General features: G+C 43.2%; 1 protein-coding gene across 2 annotated transcripts; it reads right to left on the minus strand.

Annotated features, from left to right (window-relative positions):
- Nucleotides 1-5,103: 5,103 nt before the first annotated feature.
- On the minus strand, nucleotides 5,104-21,990 carry trpv4 (transient receptor potential cation channel, subfamily V, member 4). Of its 2 annotated transcripts, none has more exons than XM_063017784.1 (17): nucleotides 21,833-21,990; nucleotides 18,986-19,077; nucleotides 16,884-17,251; nucleotides 16,353-16,519; nucleotides 14,699-14,851; nucleotides 12,826-12,966; nucleotides 11,658-11,956; nucleotides 11,186-11,365; nucleotides 10,918-11,076; nucleotides 10,419-10,511; nucleotides 8,093-8,166; nucleotides 7,801-7,966; nucleotides 7,407-7,473; nucleotides 6,734-7,035; nucleotides 6,490-6,617; nucleotides 6,106-6,218; nucleotides 5,104-5,638 (listed from the first exon to the last, which is right to left on the minus strand). In XM_063017784.1, the coding sequence occupies exons 2-17, from the start codon at nucleotides 18,992-18,994 to the stop codon at nucleotides 5,529-5,531; spliced, it is 2,529 nt and encodes an 842-aa protein (XP_062873854.1). In that variant the 5' UTR covers nucleotides 18,995-19,077; nucleotides 21,833-21,990; the 3' UTR covers nucleotides 5,104-5,528. The 2 variants fall into 2 exon arrangements, with proteins under 2 accessions (XP_062873854.1, XP_062873855.1); XM_063017785.1 differs by lacking the exon at nucleotides 21,833-21,990 and adding an exon at nucleotides 19,323-19,344.
- Between the last annotated feature and the right edge of the window lie 842 nt (nucleotides 21,991-22,832).

Below are 22,832 nucleotides of genomic sequence, written 5' to 3' on the forward strand. Positions count from 1 at the left end.
CAGGTTTAAATGTGACGTGTTTACATTTTACAGGTTTAAATCTGACGTGTTCACATTGTATGTGTTTACATTTTACAGGTTTAAATGTGACTTGTTTACATTTTACAGGTTTAAATGTGACGTGTTTACATTTTACAGGTTTAAATCTGACATGTTTACATTTTACAGGTTTAAATGTGACGTGTTTACATTTTACAGGTTTAAATCTGACGTTTACATTTTACAGGTTTAAATGTGACGTGTTTACATTGTATGTGTTTACATTTTACAGGTTTAAATCTGACATGTTTACATTGTATGTGTTTACATTTTACAGGTTTAAATGTGACTTGTTTACATTTTACAGGTTTAAGTCTGACATGTTTACATTTTACAGGTTTAAATCTGACGTGTTTACGTTTTACAGGTTTAAATGTGACTTGTTTACATTTTACAGGTTTAAATCTGACGTGTACATTTTACAGGTTTAAGTCTGACATGTTTACATTTTACAGGTTTAAATCTGACGTGTTTACGTTTTACAGGTTTAAATGTGACTTGTTTACATTTTACAGGTTTAAATCTGACGTGTTTACGTTTTACAGGTTTAAATGTGACGTGTTTACATTTTACAGGTTTAAATCTGACGTGTACATCTTACAGGTGTTTTTCCCACATACATGTTTGGGCAAACATTCCCCATCATAACATTGTAAATCATGGAGATGTGTCTGCGTCAGGGGGGTGGGGCGACTGGCCACCGTGCCATCCTTCTGGTGTAGGCACATAAGGTTTATAAGGAGGGTCGCCCATCAGCTTGACCGGGGGTCCACCTGAGTAACAGAGGTGTTACATAGGACTTTCTCCTGATCAGTTGGGCTCCTGCCAAAATCTGTACGGGTTCCTCAGTTTTAACAGCATGGTGGGATGAAGGGCTGAGCGCTGAGGTTCTGATTTTTTTTTCTTTTGCTGTTACATAGATTAGTATCATTGTTATTTTATAGAATGATGTGAATGTGGTTTAAGATTGTGCCATGTAGAAGGACACAAACATAACAGTATTTAAATCATATCATGGTATATAAAACAGTGGAGTATGACTAGATCTTAATGATCCACAACCTTTTGGATGAAGGTTCACACTTGTTTTTACATTTTAATGTAAATGTAATGTTTTGTTTTATAAGCTCATTTGTTAAGGTATGTTGTTTGATTTGTATTTTTACTTGTGTTGCATCACTACGTGTTGTGAAACTGTACTTGTACTGTAACCCTATCCAGGTGAAGAACACTGTCGAGCACACATGCTGGCAAGGTGGGAATTTTCCTCCTTAAATTGGTGGTTAGGAGGTTTTTCGCCCACCTCTGGATAGGTGATCAGAATTATTTTGTTAGAGTAAAATCATACTGATTGATCCTTTTGTGGTTGTTTTCAGTGTCTGATTACTTATTATTGTTGTTGTGACTCTTGTATGTCTCAGTGAATCATTTTAAGGTTTTTTTTTTTTCTTCTAAACTGTGTAAGTTCACATGAATGAAATGTTCTCTCCCCTGTCACATATTTACACAGTGGATCGTTAAGCTCTACTGATTATACTTTTACTGTTTAAGTTATTCATTCAAATGATATTTGGGGGGCCTGAGGGTGTTTACATCTCTACCTCTTCTGCCTTAAATTTCTCTGCCTTTGGGGCTCTAGATGCTTTCAACCCAACTCCGCGTCTAGGTCTCTGAGGGTGTTTATCTCTCTACCTCTTCTGCCTTAAATTTCTCTGCCTTTGGGGCTCTAGATGCTTTCAACCCAACTCCGCGTCTAGGTCTCTGAGGGTGTTTATCTCTCTACCTCTTCTGCCTTAAATTTCTCTGCCTTTGGGGCTCTAGATGCTTTCAACCCAACTCCGCGTCTAGGCCTCTGAGGGAGTTTACATCTCTACCTCTTCTGCCTTAAATTTCTCTGCCTTTGGGGCTCTAGATGCTTTCAACCCAACTCCGCGTCTAGGTCTCTGAGGGTGTTTATCTCTCTACCTCTTCTGCCTTAAACTTCTCTCCCTTTGGGGCTCTAGATGCTTTCAACCCAACTCCGCGTCTAGGCCTCTGAGGGTGTTTATCTCTCTACCTCTTCTGCCTTAAACTTCTCTCCCTTTGGGGCTCTAGATGCTTTCAACCCAACTCCGCGTGTAGGTCTCTGAGGGTGTTTACATCTCTACCTCTTCTGACTTAAATTTCTCTGCCTTTGGGGCTCTAGATGCTTTCAACCCAACTCCGCGTCTAGGCCTCTGAGGGAGTTTACATCTCTACCTCTTCTGCCTTAAACTTCTCTCCCTTTGGGGCTCTAGATGCTTTCAACCCAACTCTGCATCTAGGTCTCTGAGGGTGTTTATCTCTCTACCTCTTCTGACTCTGGTAACTTGGATTTAGATTGTTCTGTCTCTAATTATTAACAATATTTAAATCATATTACAGTATAAAACAGTAAAGAGTATGACTAGATCTTAATGATCCACAACCTTTTTAATTAAGGTTCACACTTGTTTAATTATTTTAATTTCAATGTCATTTCTACCGTTATATAAAGTATTAAAGCAGCTGTTAAATGTGTAACTGTTGCAGTAATGAAACTCGATCTTTCAAATTGTATAAGATCACAATTATGTTGATTTTTCTTTACATTTGTCATTAGTGTTAGAATATGACTGTGGGGACTCTCCTCATCCTTCCACCCACTTAGTAAACGTATTGTTTAAGGCTCATTCTGACCCACTTATTAACCTTGTTTTTCCACATACTTGTTTGGGCAAATAGTTCCCCATCATAACATTGTAAATCATGGAGATGTGTCTGCGTCAGGGGGGTGGGGCGACTGGCCACCGTGCCATCCTTCTGGTGTAGGCACATAAGGTTTAAAAGGAGGGTTGTCCATCAGCTTGACCGGGGTCCACCTGCGTAACAGAGGTGTTACATAGGACTTTCTCCTGATCAGTTGGGCTCCTGCCAAAACCTGTAACGGGTTCCTCACTTTTAACAGCATGGTGGGATGAAGGGCTGAGCGCTGAGGTTCTGATTTTTTAAAAATCTTTTGCTGTGTGTTGTATAGATTAGTATCATTGTTATTTTATAGAATGATGTGAATGAGGTTTAAGATTGTGCCATGTAGAAGGACTGTTGGATGACTCTGGAGAGGTTACTAGCATGACATTAACTCACTGTTTTTTGCAAAGTCATAAAGGACAGAAGATGGATCACATGATGAATCTGGACAGCGAGGAGCAGAACGTTAATCGAAACATTATCCCTAATCGCACACATTCACATATTCATGCGTTTACACACACTCGCATCGAAGACTTTTGATCATCAAGTACAACGTCCATAATCTTGTAATCCAACAACTTGATCAGTAAAAGTAAAATCAGTAGAGCTTAATTATCCAGTTTGTTTAGAGTTGAAAACAAAGAATCAATGTAATGTTTTGTTTTATAAGCTCATTTGTTAAGGTATGTTGTTTAATTGTATTTTTACTTGTCCTGCATCACTACGTGTGGTGAAACTGTACTTGTACTGTAACCCTATCCAGGTGAAGAACACTGTCGAGCACACATGCTGGCAAGGTGGGAATTTTCCTCCTTAAATTGGTGGTTAGGAGGTTTTTCGCCCACCTCTGGATAGGTGATCAGAATTATTGTTAGAATAAAATTGATTTGATTTGATTACTTATGTAGTTGTTTTCAGTGTCTGATTACTTATTATTGTTGTTGTGACTCTTGTATGTCTTTTTATAGTTCAAGTTTGCTGTTTTGTATTTATTAATAATCCAATAAAATGATTAGAAGTCATTTCTAACTTGTGGTCTGCTATATTTGCCTTTCTTTACTCTTTTACAAATCATTGAAACCATAAGCCTCTAACAACTTGCAACGTTGTGCTCTAAGGTTGTGCTCTATAAACTTGCTTTTTTTTATAATTGATTAGAAAAGCGTAAATAAAAACTTTTTCTAACATCTAATGAAATGTTGTGAATAATCACACACACCTACACTGAAGTGTTTCATGACTAGCAAGGTTGTACCTTAACATTAACAGTAGGGGTGTGATGCTGATGGACTGGGTTTGGTGATCACTCTCCTATAGGGCTGAGAGTCCAGCAGAGTTAGACGCTTTGAAAATATTAGCGGCAAACTGGCTCAAAATGTAATCAGGTGAAGTTTAAAAGATAAAAATGCAGCATTAAGCGCCATATGAGACACCAGCCATTATTGCTAACGCGCTATGCTGTACAACATGACGCCCACTGACGCGTCACAGTTCGGGCTGAAAAACCAAGTATTCTGCGGTGCCAGATTGGCCCGCTAGTTCACTGTCTGGAACCTCTTTTTTTCTGGTGAAAACTCGCGGAACCGGTTCAAAATCAAGTTCGGGAACTGGAACGGGCTCCGTGCCGCGTCGGTGGAAAAGGGGTAACAGTCGGGTGTCCACACAGTTTTGGTTCTGCAGGAGCTGGATCAGGTGTGTTGTGAGGCGGGTTGAAGGAATTTAAATAAAAAAAGGTTTAAAACAAACTGCGCAATGAGGTGTAAACAACCTGTTTATATTTTATGCTAAATATAAACAAACAAGCTGCTCTGACTACTCCTGTATTAGATGATGTAATAGATGAACGATACCGCATCAGTTTCCTCTCTAACTCTGATAGGAAGAGTCGCTTCTACCTGATGCTGATTATCATGGAGACACTGAGCGGTTCAATCACTGACTGTAATAAAGGGGCGGAGCTTTGATTCACCATTTACATTTTCAGCATTTAGCAGACGCCTTTAATTTTAGTTTAGTACCCACCCATTAAAAACAAACGTTTAAAAAAAAACAGCCAAAGATTTTATTAAATAATAATTATATAAGTGACACTGCAGGGTTTCTAAAACCCGGGGCCACAGACCTTCACTCCTGGTGGATCTCACAGAGTCAGTAAACACGTCTGATGTTCTTTACAGCCAGAGAAAACACATCCTCAAGCACTGCTGGTGTTTAATGTACACTGACCAGTCCAAACATTACAACCAGCCGCCTAACACACTGACCAACCTGGTCACCTGACTAAAACAGAACAAAAGTGTAGAAGTGCAGAAATAATGAAAGAAAATCTTTTATTGGAGTTACAGGAATAAATAACAGTTTTTACATTTCTACTAAATCAGTCGTATGATAATAAAACACACGAGGAATGAAGCTGCAGTCGTGTGCAAACGTTTCTGCACTTCTGGTGATTAAATCATGTCGTGATGAAGAAGTGATGACATGATGCGCTGATGTGGTGATCACTTGATGAGGTAATGACATGATGATGTTCCTTTGCTCCGTCTCTTCACTGTGGTGGGTTTGAACCAGCTGGTTCTGAGTCTCTGTTGGGTGACCAGTAAGAACTTTGAGCCTCAGGATCACCACCAGCAGCACGTTCCTGATGAAGAACGAGAAGAACTGCTGTGCCGAGGTTCTAGCTGTTCTCTCAGACCCCTTTAGTTCTGCCCCTCCTCGGTTCGGTCCGGTTCCCACCTTCAGCTGTAGCTGTTTCTGTCGTTTAGAGGCTCCATCTCCACCACGTGGTCTCTGGTTCTGTTCCCTCTGCTGAGCTCCACCGCTCGAGGAACCACCGTGGACCAGCGATCTGATACAGACACAAAACCAGCACAAACCTCAATATCAGAGAAGCTGGGACAATCTTACTTATACACTATATAGATAGAAAGATACTTTATTTATCCCAAAGGAAATTATTAAAATTAGGAAATATAGAAAATTATTATATTAGATCCTGTCTCTTGTTTTTGCATCTTGAACAGCCTCCACTCCTCTGAGGCTGATGTTGGCATTAAAATGACTGGATTGTGATCAGTTTTCCACTGAACATTTGAACATTCTTGCAAATGTTTGAGTACTCGCTGACAATTTTTTTGGAAAAGTGGCCAGCCTTCACCCCTCCCTATCCATACAAGTGTGTGTGTGTGTGTGTGTGTGTGTGTGTGTGTGTGTGTGTGTGTGTGTGTGTGTGTGTTTGTGTGTGTGTGTGTGTGTGTGTGTGTGTTTGTGTGTGTGTTTGTGTGTGTGTGTGTGTGTGTGTGTGTTCAAACCCACCTCTGCGGAGTCGTTTTGTGTTGTGTGTGGATTCGTTTTGCTCCTTGTGTCCCGGATCCTCATGAATGATCCCAAGATTGTGATTCCAGTCAGACCACTTCACCTCATCCACCCTGCACCCAACACACACACACCAAACACACCATTATACACCATACACACCACATATACACACCACACACACACACACCCATTATACACCATACACACCACACACACACACCCATTATACACCATACACACCACATATACACACATTATTATACACCATTATACACCACACACACACCAAACATACAAAATATACACTATACAACAAACACACATTATACACACACCATTATACAACAAACACACACCACTGATCAGCGGTTTTTGGTGTACCTGAAGCACCAGCGTTTATCGGGCGTGCCGTCCCATTTCCTCCCCACCGTCACCATCTCACCCACGCGGAACTTTTTGCGCAGACACACCGGTAATGAGCGCTCGATGTCCAGGATGGTCGTAGCCCACTGAGGATCAAAGAGAAAGAGATCAATCACTCAGAAACATCAACCAGAGATCAACCAGAGATCATCGATCTGCTCCCAGCAGAACCTTCACCGAGCGTCCGACCCGCCGGGCTCACCTGAAGCTTCCAGATCTTCTTGCTCTGTTTGGACACCTGGCTGACGGTCTGACCCATCAGGGCGATCAGCATGTTGAGCAGCAGGACGAAGGTGAGGATGATGTAGGTCACCGAGAGGATGAGGAAGACCTCGGGGTACTGCGCCCCCTGCATCAGGTCGTCCAGGCTGCCCGTGCCGATGGTCAGCTTGAACAGGTCCAGCAGGAAGACGCTGAAGGCCACCGTGTCCCTGCAGTGCGAGGCCTGGTCCGACCGGACGTCCGTGGCGTTGGAGGGACACACGTTGAGCAGGGTCACCAGGGCTGACGGGGGAGCGGAAACAGGGACACAGGACCATTCAGAGGTCAAATGAAAAAGTAAACAACCCCCTAAACTCTAGTTCTAGCCAGTTTCTTTTATGAGGTCTATCGTTATGGTAGTGACTGTCCTCAGAACTGATGAAATGAATTTAATAAGTATTTTGAAGAAGCACAGATCTACAAAAGCACTAAACATCTATTAGGGCTCAGTTCAGTCTATCAAAAAAGTGAACAAAACATGAAACTACAGCCTCACTGCCCAGGTCAGGTTGCCAATTTAACAATAAACAATTAGCAGTGCTTTTTAAGGCATGATCTTTTGACCCTTAGTCATTTATTACTAGTAGAAGTAGTGGTGATGGTGATGGTGGTACCTGAGGCGTAGCCAATCATGAAGAGAAAGTAGACCAGCAGGAAGCGCAACAGATCTTTAATCAGAATCTAATCACAGATGAAGAAGAAACGTTTCAGTCCTTTAGAACACTGACATCAATAAATACTTGCTTACGCCAAAATATTACAGATTTATACCAACATTAGTTCTAGTTTAAAGACATTTAAAACCACCTGTGTGTAAAATTCATGTTTGGCGGACTGTGTGTGTTCTGTGGATGTGTGGCGACATCTAGTGGCTGAGAACTGAACTGCATGTTCTGCGCTCAGGTCCTTTTTTTGACGTAAATTCACCATATTTACACAATCCTTACAGAAGAATAGATGATTTATAACCATGATGATGATAGTGGTGGTGGTGGGGGGTGTTTGTACCTTCTGGATCATGATGCTGTAGGTCCCGGTGAGTTTGAATCCCCGGGTGAAGTAGAGCATGTTCATCCATCCTAACACCAGAGCGAACACCATCACCGCCACATACGCCTGAACCCCCGCCAGGTACAGAGCTGCTGTCACCATAATCAGCACCGAGTACACAAAACTACACACACACACACACACACACACACACGAGAAATCAATACTGTAAAGCTGAGTAATGTGTGTGCACAGGTGTTTGTATCTATATGTGTTAATCAGTGTGTGTGTGTGTGTGTGTGTGTCTTACAAAAGGACTTGAAAGGATCCATCAATAAATAAGGACTTAGCAGCCGGACATTTCTTCATGAACAAATCTTTAATCTGAAACAACCAGAAATAAAATTATATGAATCTTATTAATCAATATATAAAGTTGACATTAAAAACAACAAAAGCAAAAAGCATTCCCTAACACATAAGTAGAATCAGTTCAGAATCAGTTCAGTATCATTTCATAACGATTCAGAATCAGTTCAGTATCATTTCCTAACGATTCTGAATCAGTTCAGTATCATTTCATAACGATTCAGAATCAGTTCAGTATCATTTCCTAACGATTCAGAATCAGTTCAGTATCATTTCATAATGATTCAGAATGAGTTCAGTATCATGTCTAAACGGTTCTGAATCAGTTCAGTATCATGTCTAAACGGTTCTGAATCAGTACAGTATCATGTCTAAACGGTTCTGAATCAGTACAGTATCATGTCTAAACGGTTCTGAATCAGTACAGTATCATGTCTAAACGGTTCTGAATCAGTTCAGTATCATGTCTAAACGGTTCTAAATCAGTACAGTATCATGTCTAAACGGTTCTGAATCAGTTCAGTATCATTTCCTAACGATTCAGAATCAGTTCAGTATCATTTCCTAACGATTCAGAATCAGTTCAGTATCATTTCATAATGATTCAGAATGAGTTCAGTATCATGTCTAAACGGTTCTGAATCAGTTCAGTATCATGTCTAAACGGTTCTGAATCAGTACAGTATCATGTCTAAACGGTTCTGAATCAGTACAGTATCATGTCTAAACGGTTCTGAATCAGTACAGTATCATGTCTAAACGGTTCTGAATCAGTACAGTATCATGTCTAAACGGTTCTGAATCAGTTCAGTATCATGTCTAAACGGTTCTAAATCAGTACAGTATCATGTCTAAACGGTTCTGAATCAGTACAGTATCATGTCTAAACGGTTCTAAATCAGTACAGTATCATGTCTAAACGGTTCTGAATCAGTACAGTATCATGTCTAAACGGTTCTGAATCAGTACAGTATCATGTCTAAACGGTTCTGAATCAGTACAGTATCATGTCTAAACGGTTCTGAATCAGTTCAGTATCATGTCTAAACGGTTCTAAATCAGTACAGTATCATGTCTAAACGGTTCTGAATCAGTACAGTATCATGTCTAAACGGTTCTGAATCAGTACAGTATCATGTCTAAACGGTTCTAAATCAGTACAGTATCATGTCTAAACGGTTCTGAATCAGTACAGTATCATGTCTAAACGGTTCTAAATCAGTACAGTATCATGTCTAAACGGTTCTGAATCAGTACAGTATCATGTCTAAACGGTTCTGAATCAGTACAGTATCATGTCTAAACGGTTCTGAATCAGTACAGTATCATGTCTAAACGGTTCTGAATCAGTTCAGTATCATGTCTAAACGGTTCTAAATCAGTACAGTATCATGTCTAAACGGTTCTGAATCAGTACAGTATCATGTCTAAACGGTTCTAAATCAGTACAGTATCATGTCTAAACGGTTCTGAATCAGTACAGTATCATGTCTAAACGGTTCTAAATCAGTACAGTATCATGTCTAAACGGTTCTGAATCAGTACAGTATCATGTCTAAACGGTTCTGAATCAGTACAGTATCATGTCTAAACGGTTCTGAATCAGTTCAGTATCATTTCCTAACGATTCAGAATCAGTTCAGTATCATTTCCTAACGATTCAGAATCAGTTCAGTATCATTTCATAATGATTCAGAATGAGTTCAGTATCATGTCTAAACGGTTCTGAATCAGTTCAGTATCATGTCTAAACGGTTCTGAATCAGTACAGTATCATGTCTAAACGGTTCTGAATCAGTACAGTATCATGTCTAAACGGTTCTGAATCAGTACAGTATCATGTCTAAACGGTTCTGAATCAGTACAGTATCATGTCTAAACGGTTCTGAATCAGTTCAGTATCATGTCTAAATGGTTGTGAATCAGTTCAGTATCATTTCCTAACGGTTCAGAATCAGTTCAGTATCATTTCATAATGATTCAGAATGAGTTCAGTATCATGTCTAAACGGTTCTGAATCAGTACAGTATCATGTCTAAACGGTTCTGAATCAGTACAGTATCATGTCTAAACGGTTCTGAATCAGTTCAGTATCATTCCCTAACGGTTCTGAATCAGTTTAGTATCAATTTAGCATCGATTCTGATTCAGTTCAGAACCAGATGAACCTGTAATATATACTGTAACCTCCAGTTTATTACATATTATAGTTTTAGTGACCTGTGTGTGTGTGTGTGTGTGTGTGTGTGTGTGTATGTTTGACTCACATTGGATAAGAAGAAGAAAACCCCCGAGCCGAGGGTGATGAGTTCTCCTGCCAGACGTAGTTTATCCGCTGAGGTCTCGTAGGGGTACGGAGGCTGACGGGGAACACACACACACACACAATAATGTACACACACATATAATACACAATACATACACTAATACAAAAAAACACACACATTTTGGGACATACACATTATGGCTGCATTTTGCCCCCTTGTGTAAACGTTTGTGTTCAGGGTGCAGAATTTAGCACAACACCTGCTTCCTCTATATGGTGATAATGTGTGGTGTATCAGCAGCTTTGCTTTTAGTGTGCTTTAGGGTGCCGTTTGGACCCAGGGTTTGGTACATTTGGGCGTGTGTGGTGTGCTCCTGGGTACTGGGACCCCATAGCCCCCTAATTCGACTAAAAACAGAGGCTTTGGGTGCAGAATACGCTGTGTGTTAACCGGGAATAGAGTCTTTACAGAGTGTGTGTACAGTGTGTGGGCGTCTCACCGTGGTTCCTGAGGGTCTGTAGTAAGCGACCAGGGTGAAGATGATCATGGCCATGAGGTACGACACCACGCTGATGTAAAAGGTCACGGCCGCAAACTTCTGCCACTTCTCTCTCAGCAGTTCGTTGATGGGTTCCACAGCCAACATCTCCTGACGGTTCTACACCACACACACACACACACACACACAAAGATCTGTGAATCAGAGGCTCGGGTTCTCACATCAGAAGACCTCGGGTGTGAGTTTTTAACGGTTCCTCGTGGGTTACCTCGATCCCGCTGTTGTAGACGAGGATCTCCAGCACGGAGACGTCTTCTCCACACGTGTCCAGGTTGGACAGGTCATAAAGGGAGGAGTAGACGGGTCCGTACGCCCAGTCCTTAAACTTCCTGCACAGGTAGCGCACCTCCTCGTCTTTGATCTCTCTCCGAATGATGTGCTGGAAGACCTGGCGGAGAACCGGGAGGGGTTAGATCGGGACCGGTGACACCACTGTGTCCAAACTGTACAGGTAAGGAATCGACTCCCTAGTTAGTGGACCAAAAGTAAGTGGACACCTCTAACCATGAGCATGTGAAGTCTGGTACTAATATTGGACAAGTATGCCTGGCTCTTGGTCAGGGTTCCAATTCATCCTAAAGGTGGATGGTAGGGTTGAGGTCAGGGGTGCTGCTGCTACACCACTTGAATAATAAGGAGGGGTGTCCACATACTTTTGGTCTAGTCCGTCGCGGACTCACCCCGATCTTGCCGAGCTTGGCGGCCATCATCAGCGGCGACATGCCGTCGTTGTTGGTCACCTGCTCCAGGTTGCATTCTGGGTAGAGCTTGGCGCTTTTGATGAGCAGCAGGTCGTACATCTTGGTGACGAAGCGGGTGTTCTCGCGGGCGTTGTCGGCCACGTGGACCAGCGCGTGCAGCGCCGTGTTGCCGCGCGAGTCCTGGCGCCGCAGGTCGGCCTTCTTGTGGTCGTTCTCCGTCAGGTAGTGCACCAGCGCCGGCTGGTTGGTGCAGGTCGCCAGAGAGAGGGGCAGCTCACCTGGTAATCACACACACACACGACTTACAGCAACAGCTACATCAAGAACAACAGCTATGATCTGCTGTGTCTGAGGGTGGGCGGGCAGAAGGGGTTCCTCATCGCTGCTGCAACTGCGGCCTCTGCTGGCTGGTCGAGGCACTGCACTCGTTCAGGTGAGAAGAAGTGTTTGGCTACTAGAGGTGTCAGAGGGGGCGTGTGTTACGTATGACCCTCCTTGGTCAGAGTTAGGACCTGCAGCAGTGGAGGGGATCCAACTAGGGATATGGATATGACTAAATAAGGGAAAATGTCAAATTGAAATAAATATAAAAACTAATCAAGTTAAAGAAAAACCCCAGAACACCGATGGTAAGGTAGCATCAGATTTTAGGGGGTCCAGTGTGTTCCTGCTGCTCCTCCCAGTCCTGATGAATGAACGTTGGTGACCAGCAGCAGGACAGAAGAACCTTTCACTGGTTCTCCTGGTTTGTTTGGTTTGTAATGACGTTTTAGTTCTGAAAGCTTCGACTGTGCTGCGTCTGTGCGGGTGGAGCTCAGAATTAAACCAGCGGTAAGACGCCAGACTCTGAGCTCATGATGTCCTGTAGGACCTCCCTGATCCTAAACCTGATCCTGATCTAAAGCTCCATACAAGTTAGTCACACCATCACAGGTTCAGTCTACAAGTCCAGTGTAATGCCCACAATAACAGGAAGTTACTTCCCTTTCATTAGTCTGAACTTCCTGTTTTCTTTTCATTTTCCAAACCCATAAAACAGAGCGGCTGCTTATTTGAGAGGTTTGGGGAACAGCATGCAGGTTATCCCTGGTCAGGGTCGCAGTGTGTCTGGCTGATGAAAGCAAGATGAAAGTGGGATGTTACTGACCGAAGTAGAAGTACCCCCCCTCGTCTCTGGGCTGGAAGAATCGTCCTCGAGCCTGAGCGTGAACGTCGGCTCCTTTCTCCACCAACAACTCAGCGTAGTGCTTACAGCGTCGCTCGATCGCTATGTGTAACGCCGTCTGACCTGCAACACACAACCAGCATGAACTACACACTAACTACACACTAACACACAACCAGCATGAACTACACATTAACACACAAGCATGAACTACACACTAATAACACACTAACACACAACAAGCATAAACTACACACTAACTACACACTAATAACACACACTGACAATGAATTACACAACCATAAACAACCAACACACAAACAATACACAACCAGCATGAACTACACACTAACTACACCCTAACACACAACCACCTTGAACTACACACTAACTACACACTAATAACACACAACCAGCATGAACTACACACTAACACACAACCAGCATGAACTACACACTAACGACACACTAACACACAACCAGCATGAACTACACACTAACACACAACCAGCATGAACTACACACTAACACACAAGCATGAACTACACACTAATAACACACTAACACACAACAAGCATAAACTACACACTAACTACACACTAATAACACACAACAAGCATAAACTACACACTAACTACACACTAATAACACACACTGACAATGAATTACACAACCATAAACAACCAACACACAAACAATACACAACCAGCATGAACTACACACTAACTACACACTAATAACACAACCAGCATGAACTACACACTAACACACAACCAGCATGAACTACACACTAACGACACACTAACACACAACCAGCATGAACTACACACTAACACACAACCAGCATGAACTACACACTAACGACACACTAACACACAACCAGCATGAACTACACACTAACACACAACCAGCATGAACTACACACTAACACACAACCAGCATGAACTACACAATAATAACACACTAACACACAACCAGCATGAACTACACACTAACACACAACCAGCATGAACTACACACTAACACACAACCAGCATGAACTACACAATAATAACACACTAACACACAACCACCATGAACTACTCACAACTATAAAAAACAAACACTAACACACAACGACTATAAATTATACACTAACTACACACACTGACAATGAACTACACAACCATAAACAACCAACACACAAACAATACACAACCACCATGAACTACACACAGTGTTGATAAATATACTGTCATTATTACAGTTCCACATCCCTCCCAGTACTGGATTCTAGTGTCTGTGGCATCCAGAGGCAGTTTGGAACTTAGTAGTGTTAGTGCTGCACTTCACACTGTTAACACACAACAAGGGCATTTTGGGCACAGAGAATATTTGCTGGCGCTGGTACAAACGGTACGACGGTGTTCAGTGATCATGAGGCTGTAGGCTTGATTTCAGGCTCCTGTTGGCAGTGATCGTGGTTAAAGTGGCTGCGCCCAGGCGCCCAGGTGCCACAACATTTTGGTGAAAGGACCTAAACTAAACGTACCAGGGGAACAATGACATCATCAGTCCAGCTCTGGCACCTCTGAACCTCCTCACAAATTTCAGGGAGGTGCACAGACCACAAAATATACAGACGTGTGTGTGTTTGTGAAAGAGCTGCAGTGTTGTCTGTGATCTCCACCCTTCAGTACACACACACACACACACACACACACACACACACACACACACTCATGTGTACACTGGAGTAAGAAATGCCAACTTTCTGTTTTTAGACACAGTAAAAGAGGCGTGGCTCTGTACCTGTCAGTCTCAGTAAAGTGGGCGTGGCTCTGTACCTGGGTTGTGTATGTGCAGTCAGTAGTACCTCGGTAGTAAAGGTCTCTGAAGGGCGTATTGATGAACTCGTGCAGGTTTCCCGTCTGCTCCACCACGTCCAGCAGCAGCGGGATGGTGTCGTTCCTCCCGCCGTATAGATTCAGCAGAGCTTTGGGGAGACACGTCTTCCCTGTCGACGGCTCTACACACACACACACACACACACACACACACACACACACATAAAGGGAACAGTGGTCACGACCTGAAACTAACCTAGTATTAAATCAGCACTTTTATAGTCCCGGGTTAATAAAGCTGAAATTATTGCCCCATTATTAATGTGCCGATTAGTAATTTCCTCAGAACGGGAAGGAATTGCTTCTGTGTTTTTGTTATTCCTGTAAATCAGCCACTTTATCGGATCAGAATTTTCCAGAGAACGAAATAAAGAGCTCCCAGCTACAAAAATGCAGAACATGACACCAAAACCACATTGCAGCAGCTTCCACTGAGCTTTCGAGGCTTTTTTTAGATCTTGGGCAGATAAATCAAAGCTGGAATTGATAAAGTTTCATCATTTTATGATCTTGAGCTGTTTATTCAGTTGCAGCTCCATCCTCTCTTCATTCGATTACATAAGAGTGCGCTTCATGTCTACTATTATTACTACACCATGTGTAAATAAAGCACTGACCAGGCAGGACGTTGGGTCGTTTTGGGGGTCACCACTCAAAACAGACGCTATATACTGTATATGTTAATATATATTTATTTTATTGTAGGTTTCCGTTATTTTGTCCATCCTCTGTTCACTCTTCACGCTTATCTTCGGCTCCATGGTGCTTTTCATATTCAAATCCGTCTCCGAGTTCCGCATGAGGAACGACACAAAATCATTTCCTACGTCCGTCCTTCACTCAGGGTAGCAATTTTGACTGAGAAAAAGTTTGTGCACCCTGTGAATTCGCCTCCGTTTGTACATTTATTGATGAAACGTGGTCTGATCTTCCTCCCATTGATGATGCAGGGTCTGAATTTGATGTTATATTCAATATTATATCAGTAAATAAGGGTTCACAAACTTTACTTGCAACCGTGGCAATTTACACTGACATGTTAAATCGCTCTCAAAGGTTAAAGGTCAAACGGAATCCTCCAGTGTTTGCACCGCTCTTCAGATCTGAGTGTCTGTTTTAGACAGTTTGCTGTGATTTCTCATTCCCTCGTGATATTTTCCCACAATCCACTGAGGCAGGAAACAGAGGCAGAAGTGGAGTGATAGGGGTCAGGCTTCCTCCTCCTCCTCGTGGAATCTGAGCCTGAGAAAACACTCTCACACCAGAGTGAAGATGTTCTGAGATCCATCAGCATGATGTTTCCGGTAGAGCTTTTCTCCTCTTTTCTTCAGTTTGGGATGTATCTGATTCCCAATGACCTACCCTGACATACACTACAACATCCACACTGGCGAGAACACACCTGTGATTCGGAACACACTATGCTTACTGTATTCCTCCACCACCCATAGCAGAGCATCAACCAGACAGTAGGTGTCGCTGTTGCACTTTTAGAGCACCCAACCAGACTGGTAGCACTGCTAACACTGGAACCTGGGTCTCAGAGGTTGTGCTCAATACCCTAGTGTCTACATCTACGTTAATTAGATACGTGATTTTCATTACGTTAGCGTAAACGTTCACCTCTGAACTCCTCGTCGGTGAGCCTCTTGTTGTGACTCTGTAGGAACTCCAGCAGGCCGTCCAGAGCGTCCGTGTTGGCGTGAGACACGGCGTCGAACAGCATCGCGCGGTTAAAGACCTTCTGAACCCGCGGACCTTCGTCACACGATGGCGCGTTCTCCGTGTTCCTGTGGAGAAACGTTCAGGTATTTAGACGTACTGTAGAGCGGCCGTATGTGATGTTTGGGGATTTGGCGACCTCGCTGGTGAAAACGTGGCATTACAAGCAACTTCATATGATGGCTATGAGAGTTTAGCTTCAAATTTTGGGCTTTTCTAGGGGGCGCCATGTTTCTGAGAAATATAAAGTGGGACACAGCTGAGGGGGTTCTAATCTCAGAGGTGCTACCAGCAGTTCAAGCATCTTGTAGGGGGTTGGCACTTGTCGGTGAGCTCTCAGTGCCCCTGATAAATAGGAGACTTGTGCCAGAAAGGGAATCAAACAAGCCCGTGTTCAGGTGTCTACATACTTTTGACCACGTTCCTCCTCACCTCAGTTTCTTCCTGCGGTGCTTCTGGTTGCTGGCGCGGCAGGTCCCGTAGTCGAACAGCGAGTCCATGGGGGCTTTTTTGGGCCCGGTGGACATGGACGACTCCATGGAGGACTCCAGCAGGTCCATGGGGTTGGCGATGCCCTTCTTGAAGCCCTGGAACTTGTAGCGCAGGTTCTGCTTGGTCTCGGGTCGGCCGGCGGGGGCGGGAGGACTGGCGTCTTCGCCCTCCAGCAGGCCGTCCAGCGAGGCGAGAGGGAAGGCGGGTTCTCTGTCGGCCGGGGCATCCTGATTGGAGGTGTGGGTGGTGGAGATGGGGTCAGTCTCGGCCCTGACCAGGCGGCACCGCTTCATTAAGTTTGAGGACACCTGATAGGGAAAAAAGAAAATCAATTATTAATCAAAGACATGAGACACCATGTAAATATGCTGTGGTCAAAAGTATATCTTCAAGTTTTTAGTTGAGGTGTTTTAGACATATCCATTACCAACAAGTGATCTAAATAGATTATAGATCAGTACTGTGCCACCATGAAGGTATAGCTTGATGATTTTGGTCTACAGGAACTACAGTGGCCCTCACAGACCTTTGGTCTTAATGGCCACAGATTTCAATTCTGATGCTCCAATAAAGAGTGGAGGCTGCTATAGCTGCAAAGAACTCCATATGCCCAGTTTTTGAATGGGATCTCCAAGAAGCTCATCATCATCATTCCGAACGCTAAACTGCTCTCCACACCCAAAGTCTTGCTGATATGAACGTTCCTGATGATGGTTCCTCTAAACTGGTTGAGGAACCAGGTGAGGAACCGGACGAGTGAAGGTCTGAGAGAACGTTTGGAACCTAAGAGCAGCTTTGAAGACGTGAAGACGCCTGACTGTGGGAGGAAGGGAGCTCCAGAGTTCAAGGTGCGGTCGCTGGAGCTACATAGATTAGATGGTGGAGGAGTTAGCGGGGCAGCAGTGGAAGATCTGAGACAGCGTGAGGGTTGTTAGGGTGGAGATAAGAGAAACGAGGCCATGAAGGGCTTCGATAATGATGAGAAGAATTCAAAAACAAGTCAATCCATTATTATTCGGACAGGACAGAATGTGATATTGTGCAGTGATCGTTTTAAAAGACAAACAGGAAGTGGAATCATAACTATGGTCCATTGTGTGTCCATCTATATCGCAGAAGAGTATTTCTACTTCCTGTTTTTTTTATCTCAGTTCCTGTCCCGGCTCTGTCCTGACCACTCCTCTGGTCATCAGTTTCTGTCCAGTCACCCATGTTTCTCAGTTCTCCTTGTTTCCAGATCTAATATTCTTAGTTCCTCAGTTCTTTTAGTCTTTAGTTTTACAATTGTCCTTTTTACTCATGTCGTCTATATTTTTGGTCATATCCATTTCCCAGCTTTTGCCCAGTCATCTGCTTCCCAGTGCTCCAAGTTCCCAGTTCTCAAAGCTCCTTGTTCCTCAGGTCTAGTATCTCTAGTTCCACAGTTCCTCTAGTCCATGGTTTTACAACTGTCCTCCTTACTCATATCATCTACGTGTCTGAGAACTAATGACTGGGTCATACTCATTTCCCAATTTTACCCAAAGTTCCTTGTTCTTCTTTCCCACATCTCCTATATTTCTCCTGTTCAGATGAAAGTCCAGGTCCTTGTTTTCAGCTCCCCAAGTTCCTAGTTTCTCATTATTTCATAGCCCTAGTACCCCTGGTTCCTCTAGTTCCTCAGTTCTCCTTGTTCCAGATGCCCTCGGTCACAGATCAAGTTCATCAGTTCAACAGCTTTCACCCAGACCCCAGAGTTCCTAGCTCCCACAATCTGCTCTCCCAGCAGCTTTAGTTCCTCTTTTTGGGTTCTCAAATCGCCCAGTTCCTCAAAGTTCTCGTGTATTTCGCTTCTGCTGGTTTCCCAAAAGTTTCATCATATTCTTAGAAATCCTTCAAACAGCTAATTAAAGAGCTCTGAGAAGTCTGAGTTCCTCTGAAGTTCTACAGCTGTATGTAAACTTCTGAGCGACTCTACACCATCTATCCAGACCGGAACTAGAGGTGGGGCTGAAGGAGAGACCTGTTCCAGGTTCCACAGGGACCAAATCCCAAACACAAACCTCATTCATCCCTCGAGTGGTGCGTCGGTTCCTCTTCAGTGGGGTGAAGGAGGAGGAGGTGGGAGGAGGAGGAGGAGGTGAAAGGAGAAGTTCTGAAAAAGTAAGAACCAAACATGACATTACAGATTCCAGCTAAAAAGTGGTTAAGGTACTGGACTAGTAATCAGAAGGTTGCCAGTTTAGAAGCCCCAACATCACCACGGTGCCACTTTTGGGCCCCTGAGTGAGGCCCTTAACCCTGAATTGCTTGAAAAGTTATAATTATAAGTCGCTTTAGATAAAAGCATTCGTTAAATGCTGCAAATGTAAACATAAACGAGCTAGTTGGACATCTCACCCTTGCAACTGGTGTGTTTATTCAGCGTTTGTTAGCTCAGGCGCTGATATTACAGAAGAACGAAAATCCCTGGTTGAATCTTCAGATGAACCCTGTTTAACTCGTTATTTAACCTCCGATAGCGCCCGCTTGCACCAGAACTAACCCGGGGTTACCCAGGGGGGTGAATATTTATGCAAGTTACAGTAAAACCCCAGACTGAACTTCCCGACACGCCCTGACTCATCCTGCTCCGGTCCCTAATCTCGCCGCTCTGAGATAACGGCACGTCCGGCTCGCCGAGCACGATCCATCATCGCTGATCCCACCACACACATCAGGGGCATTATGGGAGATTCAGGAAACTCCAACAGTTCCTCCACACACACACACGGAGCTAATCCTCCTGTTCTGACCTGCCTCCACACGCCCACTCGTCTGGAGCTCTGATCTCTACAAACCGGTTTCACCACCGACACTCATGAGGGAAGTGAAGCTTCTGTAGCGCTGCACAATGTTTATCATTCTGTACTGTGTCCTGATCAGGGTCGCAGAGGGTCCGAAGCCACTTTATTAACACTGGGCAGGAATGCACCCTGGACTGTCACCTACAGGCCACCAATCATATGGAAAGCACATGTTAACTTTAATAGCTAACAGATGAGCTTGATATAGAGTTAGAATGTTTAGCAAGCACTCAGTAACTGTGAAATAGGGAAAATGCTGTGTAGAAGTGTGTGTGTGTGTGTGTGCGTGTGTGTGTGTGTGTGTGTGTGTGTGTGTGTGTGTGTGTGTGTGTTCCTGTTTGTTGATTCAGATGTTGGTACTGAAGTTTTGGGTGTAATTAGGGTGGTACTTGGCCTGAAAACTTCAAACTTTTTTCTGTAAGGTCGTTTCTCCAGAGAACCGCACGCTATGTAACAGGACCGAGACACGATGAAAGAACTTCTTGTACACCGATCAATGCTACCAGTATGAAGCTAGCCTCCAGCACGTTCCCCTGTAGGTGAATCGGCCAAAATCTGAACCTGGCCCTTTCTAAAGTCCTCAGAAACCCAAAAAGTGGACGCAGCTGCCTGAAGCTGGCATCATTCGGACCAGGATTGGTCAAGACACAGCTCTTGTAGCTTTACTGATGGTCTTTACTGATGGTTCCTATCATAAAAACTAATTTAATGAGACCTTGTGCCCATATAAAGTGTGATGGTCCTCCTTAAACTTGAAAAACCAGCAAACCAATGTGAAGGTGTAGTCAAAGCATCAGGAAATGCTTAAAGATTAATCTGTCTGCTGGAGCAGTGGTGATGCCAAAGATCAACATTACTCTGGTGCTGCCAATCCAATGATGAGATGAGAACAGGCTAGGTCTCTCTCTAGCCCAACTACAAGGAAGGAACTGTCTGAGAAACCCTTCTCAAAGGAAACCTGGTCCAGGCTCGAGAACATTCAGATCCAGTGCGGAAACATTCCTGGAGATTTACACAGTTTCCTATATAAAAAAAACTGACCAAACATACAGACGTCCATTATGGTGCCGGCCTGGTCCGCCTTCCACTGGTCCATAAAAATACTTCATTATTGGTCTTCTGGTCGTCCTTAATCTGGACAGTAAATACAAGTTCTGTTTGATGTTTCAGGTATGAGTGTAATAGTTCATTTCTACATCCACAATATTTTCCGAATCATTGTGGTCGCTGGGTAAATGACGGGGTTTGGTTGCTTGTCTGAATGAAGCAGGAGGTTTTGAACATATTTCCTTATTTTAACGTAATAAACAGCAAATGCCCAACAAACCAATCATACCCTGGACATACCCTGGAGCTGGACGCTGAGCTTAAATGTTCCTGTCAAAGACATAACAAAGAGCACAGACTAGTGTGTATTTATTATTTGTAATAACATGTTAATAATATATAATTGTCATTTTTTAATGTTTTACAATACCAGTCTGGTCACAGTGGCTTCTGTTTGGGAAATTAGCCAAATTTAAATGATATTCACAAGTACAAATGGTTTCTCAATACCTAAAGAACTGAACTATTGATCAGAAGGTTGAGGGTTCGAGTAAAGTAAAGTAAATATGAAGAAGGCAGAATGATTTTGGTGTTTGGTTGTTGATGAGATGAACTGGTTTGGTAAATGGTAGGAACTGAATTTGGTGTGGAACTGAACAGGTTTGATGAAAGAACGGTAAGATCTCAGTTTGTTGTTTAGGGTTAACAGTAGGGGTAAATTTGGGATGAATAGGTGTGATGTTGCTGGTATTCAGAATCAGTGGCGAATGTTGTATTAAAAGACGCCATGACAAGTGAGGCTACAAAAAAGGTGTGAAAACACCAGTGGAAATTCCCGGATGAGTTTATTTATCTACACACTTTTAGTGTGGAATTGGAGTGTATTTCGAGAAACAGAATCTGATTTAAGCAGTACTTTATTTGTATGATTTAGTTTTATGTGTTGAGCAGGTATAAATAATAATAAATGAATAAAAAAGTCATGTAGAAACTGTGAGAAAGCTCGAGCCATCTTACCTGAAGAGAACTGATTAAATCCCCGCGCGCTTCCCGCCAAAATCCAACCGTTAAAATTCCGTTAAATTCGCTGTAATGGCGGAAAGTTTCTTCATGAAATCACACAGAAAATATGAGTGAACACGGTATGAAAACGAAGCAGCATGTCGGAGCTACTACAGTATAAAGAGAACCGAGTTTAGGACGCTCAGAGCAGTGGGTGTCGCCATATTCACCGCCCCTTATAAACAAACCTTCTCAATTCAACCGCACCTATTCATCCCCAACACCACCACTACTATTCACCACCACCACTACTACTCACCACAACCACTACTATTCACCACCACCACTACTATTCACCACCACCACTACTACTCACCACCACCACTACTCACCACAACCACTACTATTCACCACCACCACTACTATTCACCACCACCACTACTATTCACCACCACCACTACTACTCACCACAACCACTACTATTCACCACCACCACTACTACTCACCACCACCACTACTCACCACAACCACTACTATTCACCACCACCACTACTCACCACAACCACCACCACTACTCACCACCACCACTACTCACCACCACCACCACTACTCACTACCACTACTATTCTTCACCACCACCACCACCACCACCACCACCACTACTCACCAACCTACTAAACAAACTCAGCTCCTACCATCTATTCACCAAACACGTTCAGCTCCACATTAACCAAACTCAGCTCCTACTAAAACAAAACCAAGATCCCATCATTCACCAAACCAGTTAGACAGACAGATGGTTGGATGGATGGATGGATAGATAGATAAGTTGGTTAGATAGATAGATAGATAGATAGATAGATAGATAGATAGATAGATAGATAAGTTGGTTAGATAGATAGATAGATAGATAGATAGATAGATAGATAAGTTGGTTAGATAGATAGATAGATAGATAGATAGATAGATTGTTTAGTTCAGCTTCACATTAACTCAACTCAGCTACTATTTATCA

This window comes from Trichomycterus rosablanca, chromosome 21 (assembly GCF_030014385.1).
Source record: "Trichomycterus rosablanca isolate fTriRos1 chromosome 21, fTriRos1.hap1, whole genome shotgun sequence".
Lineage (NCBI taxonomy): Eukaryota > Metazoa > Chordata > Actinopteri > Siluriformes > Trichomycteridae > Trichomycterus > Trichomycterus rosablanca.

Bases quoted from the DNA above. Each gene is read 5' to 3' on its own strand.
- trpv4 (XM_063017784.1), bottom strand. The intron at 12,967-14,698 runs GTACTACTGACT...TGTGTGTTGCAG, and splicing joins CAGAGACCTTTACTACCGAG to GTCAGACGGCGTTACACATA. The intron at 6,618-6,733 runs GTGAGCCCGGCG...TTTGATCCTCAG, and splicing joins AGAAGATCTGGAAGCTTCAG to TGGGCTACGACCATCCTGGA.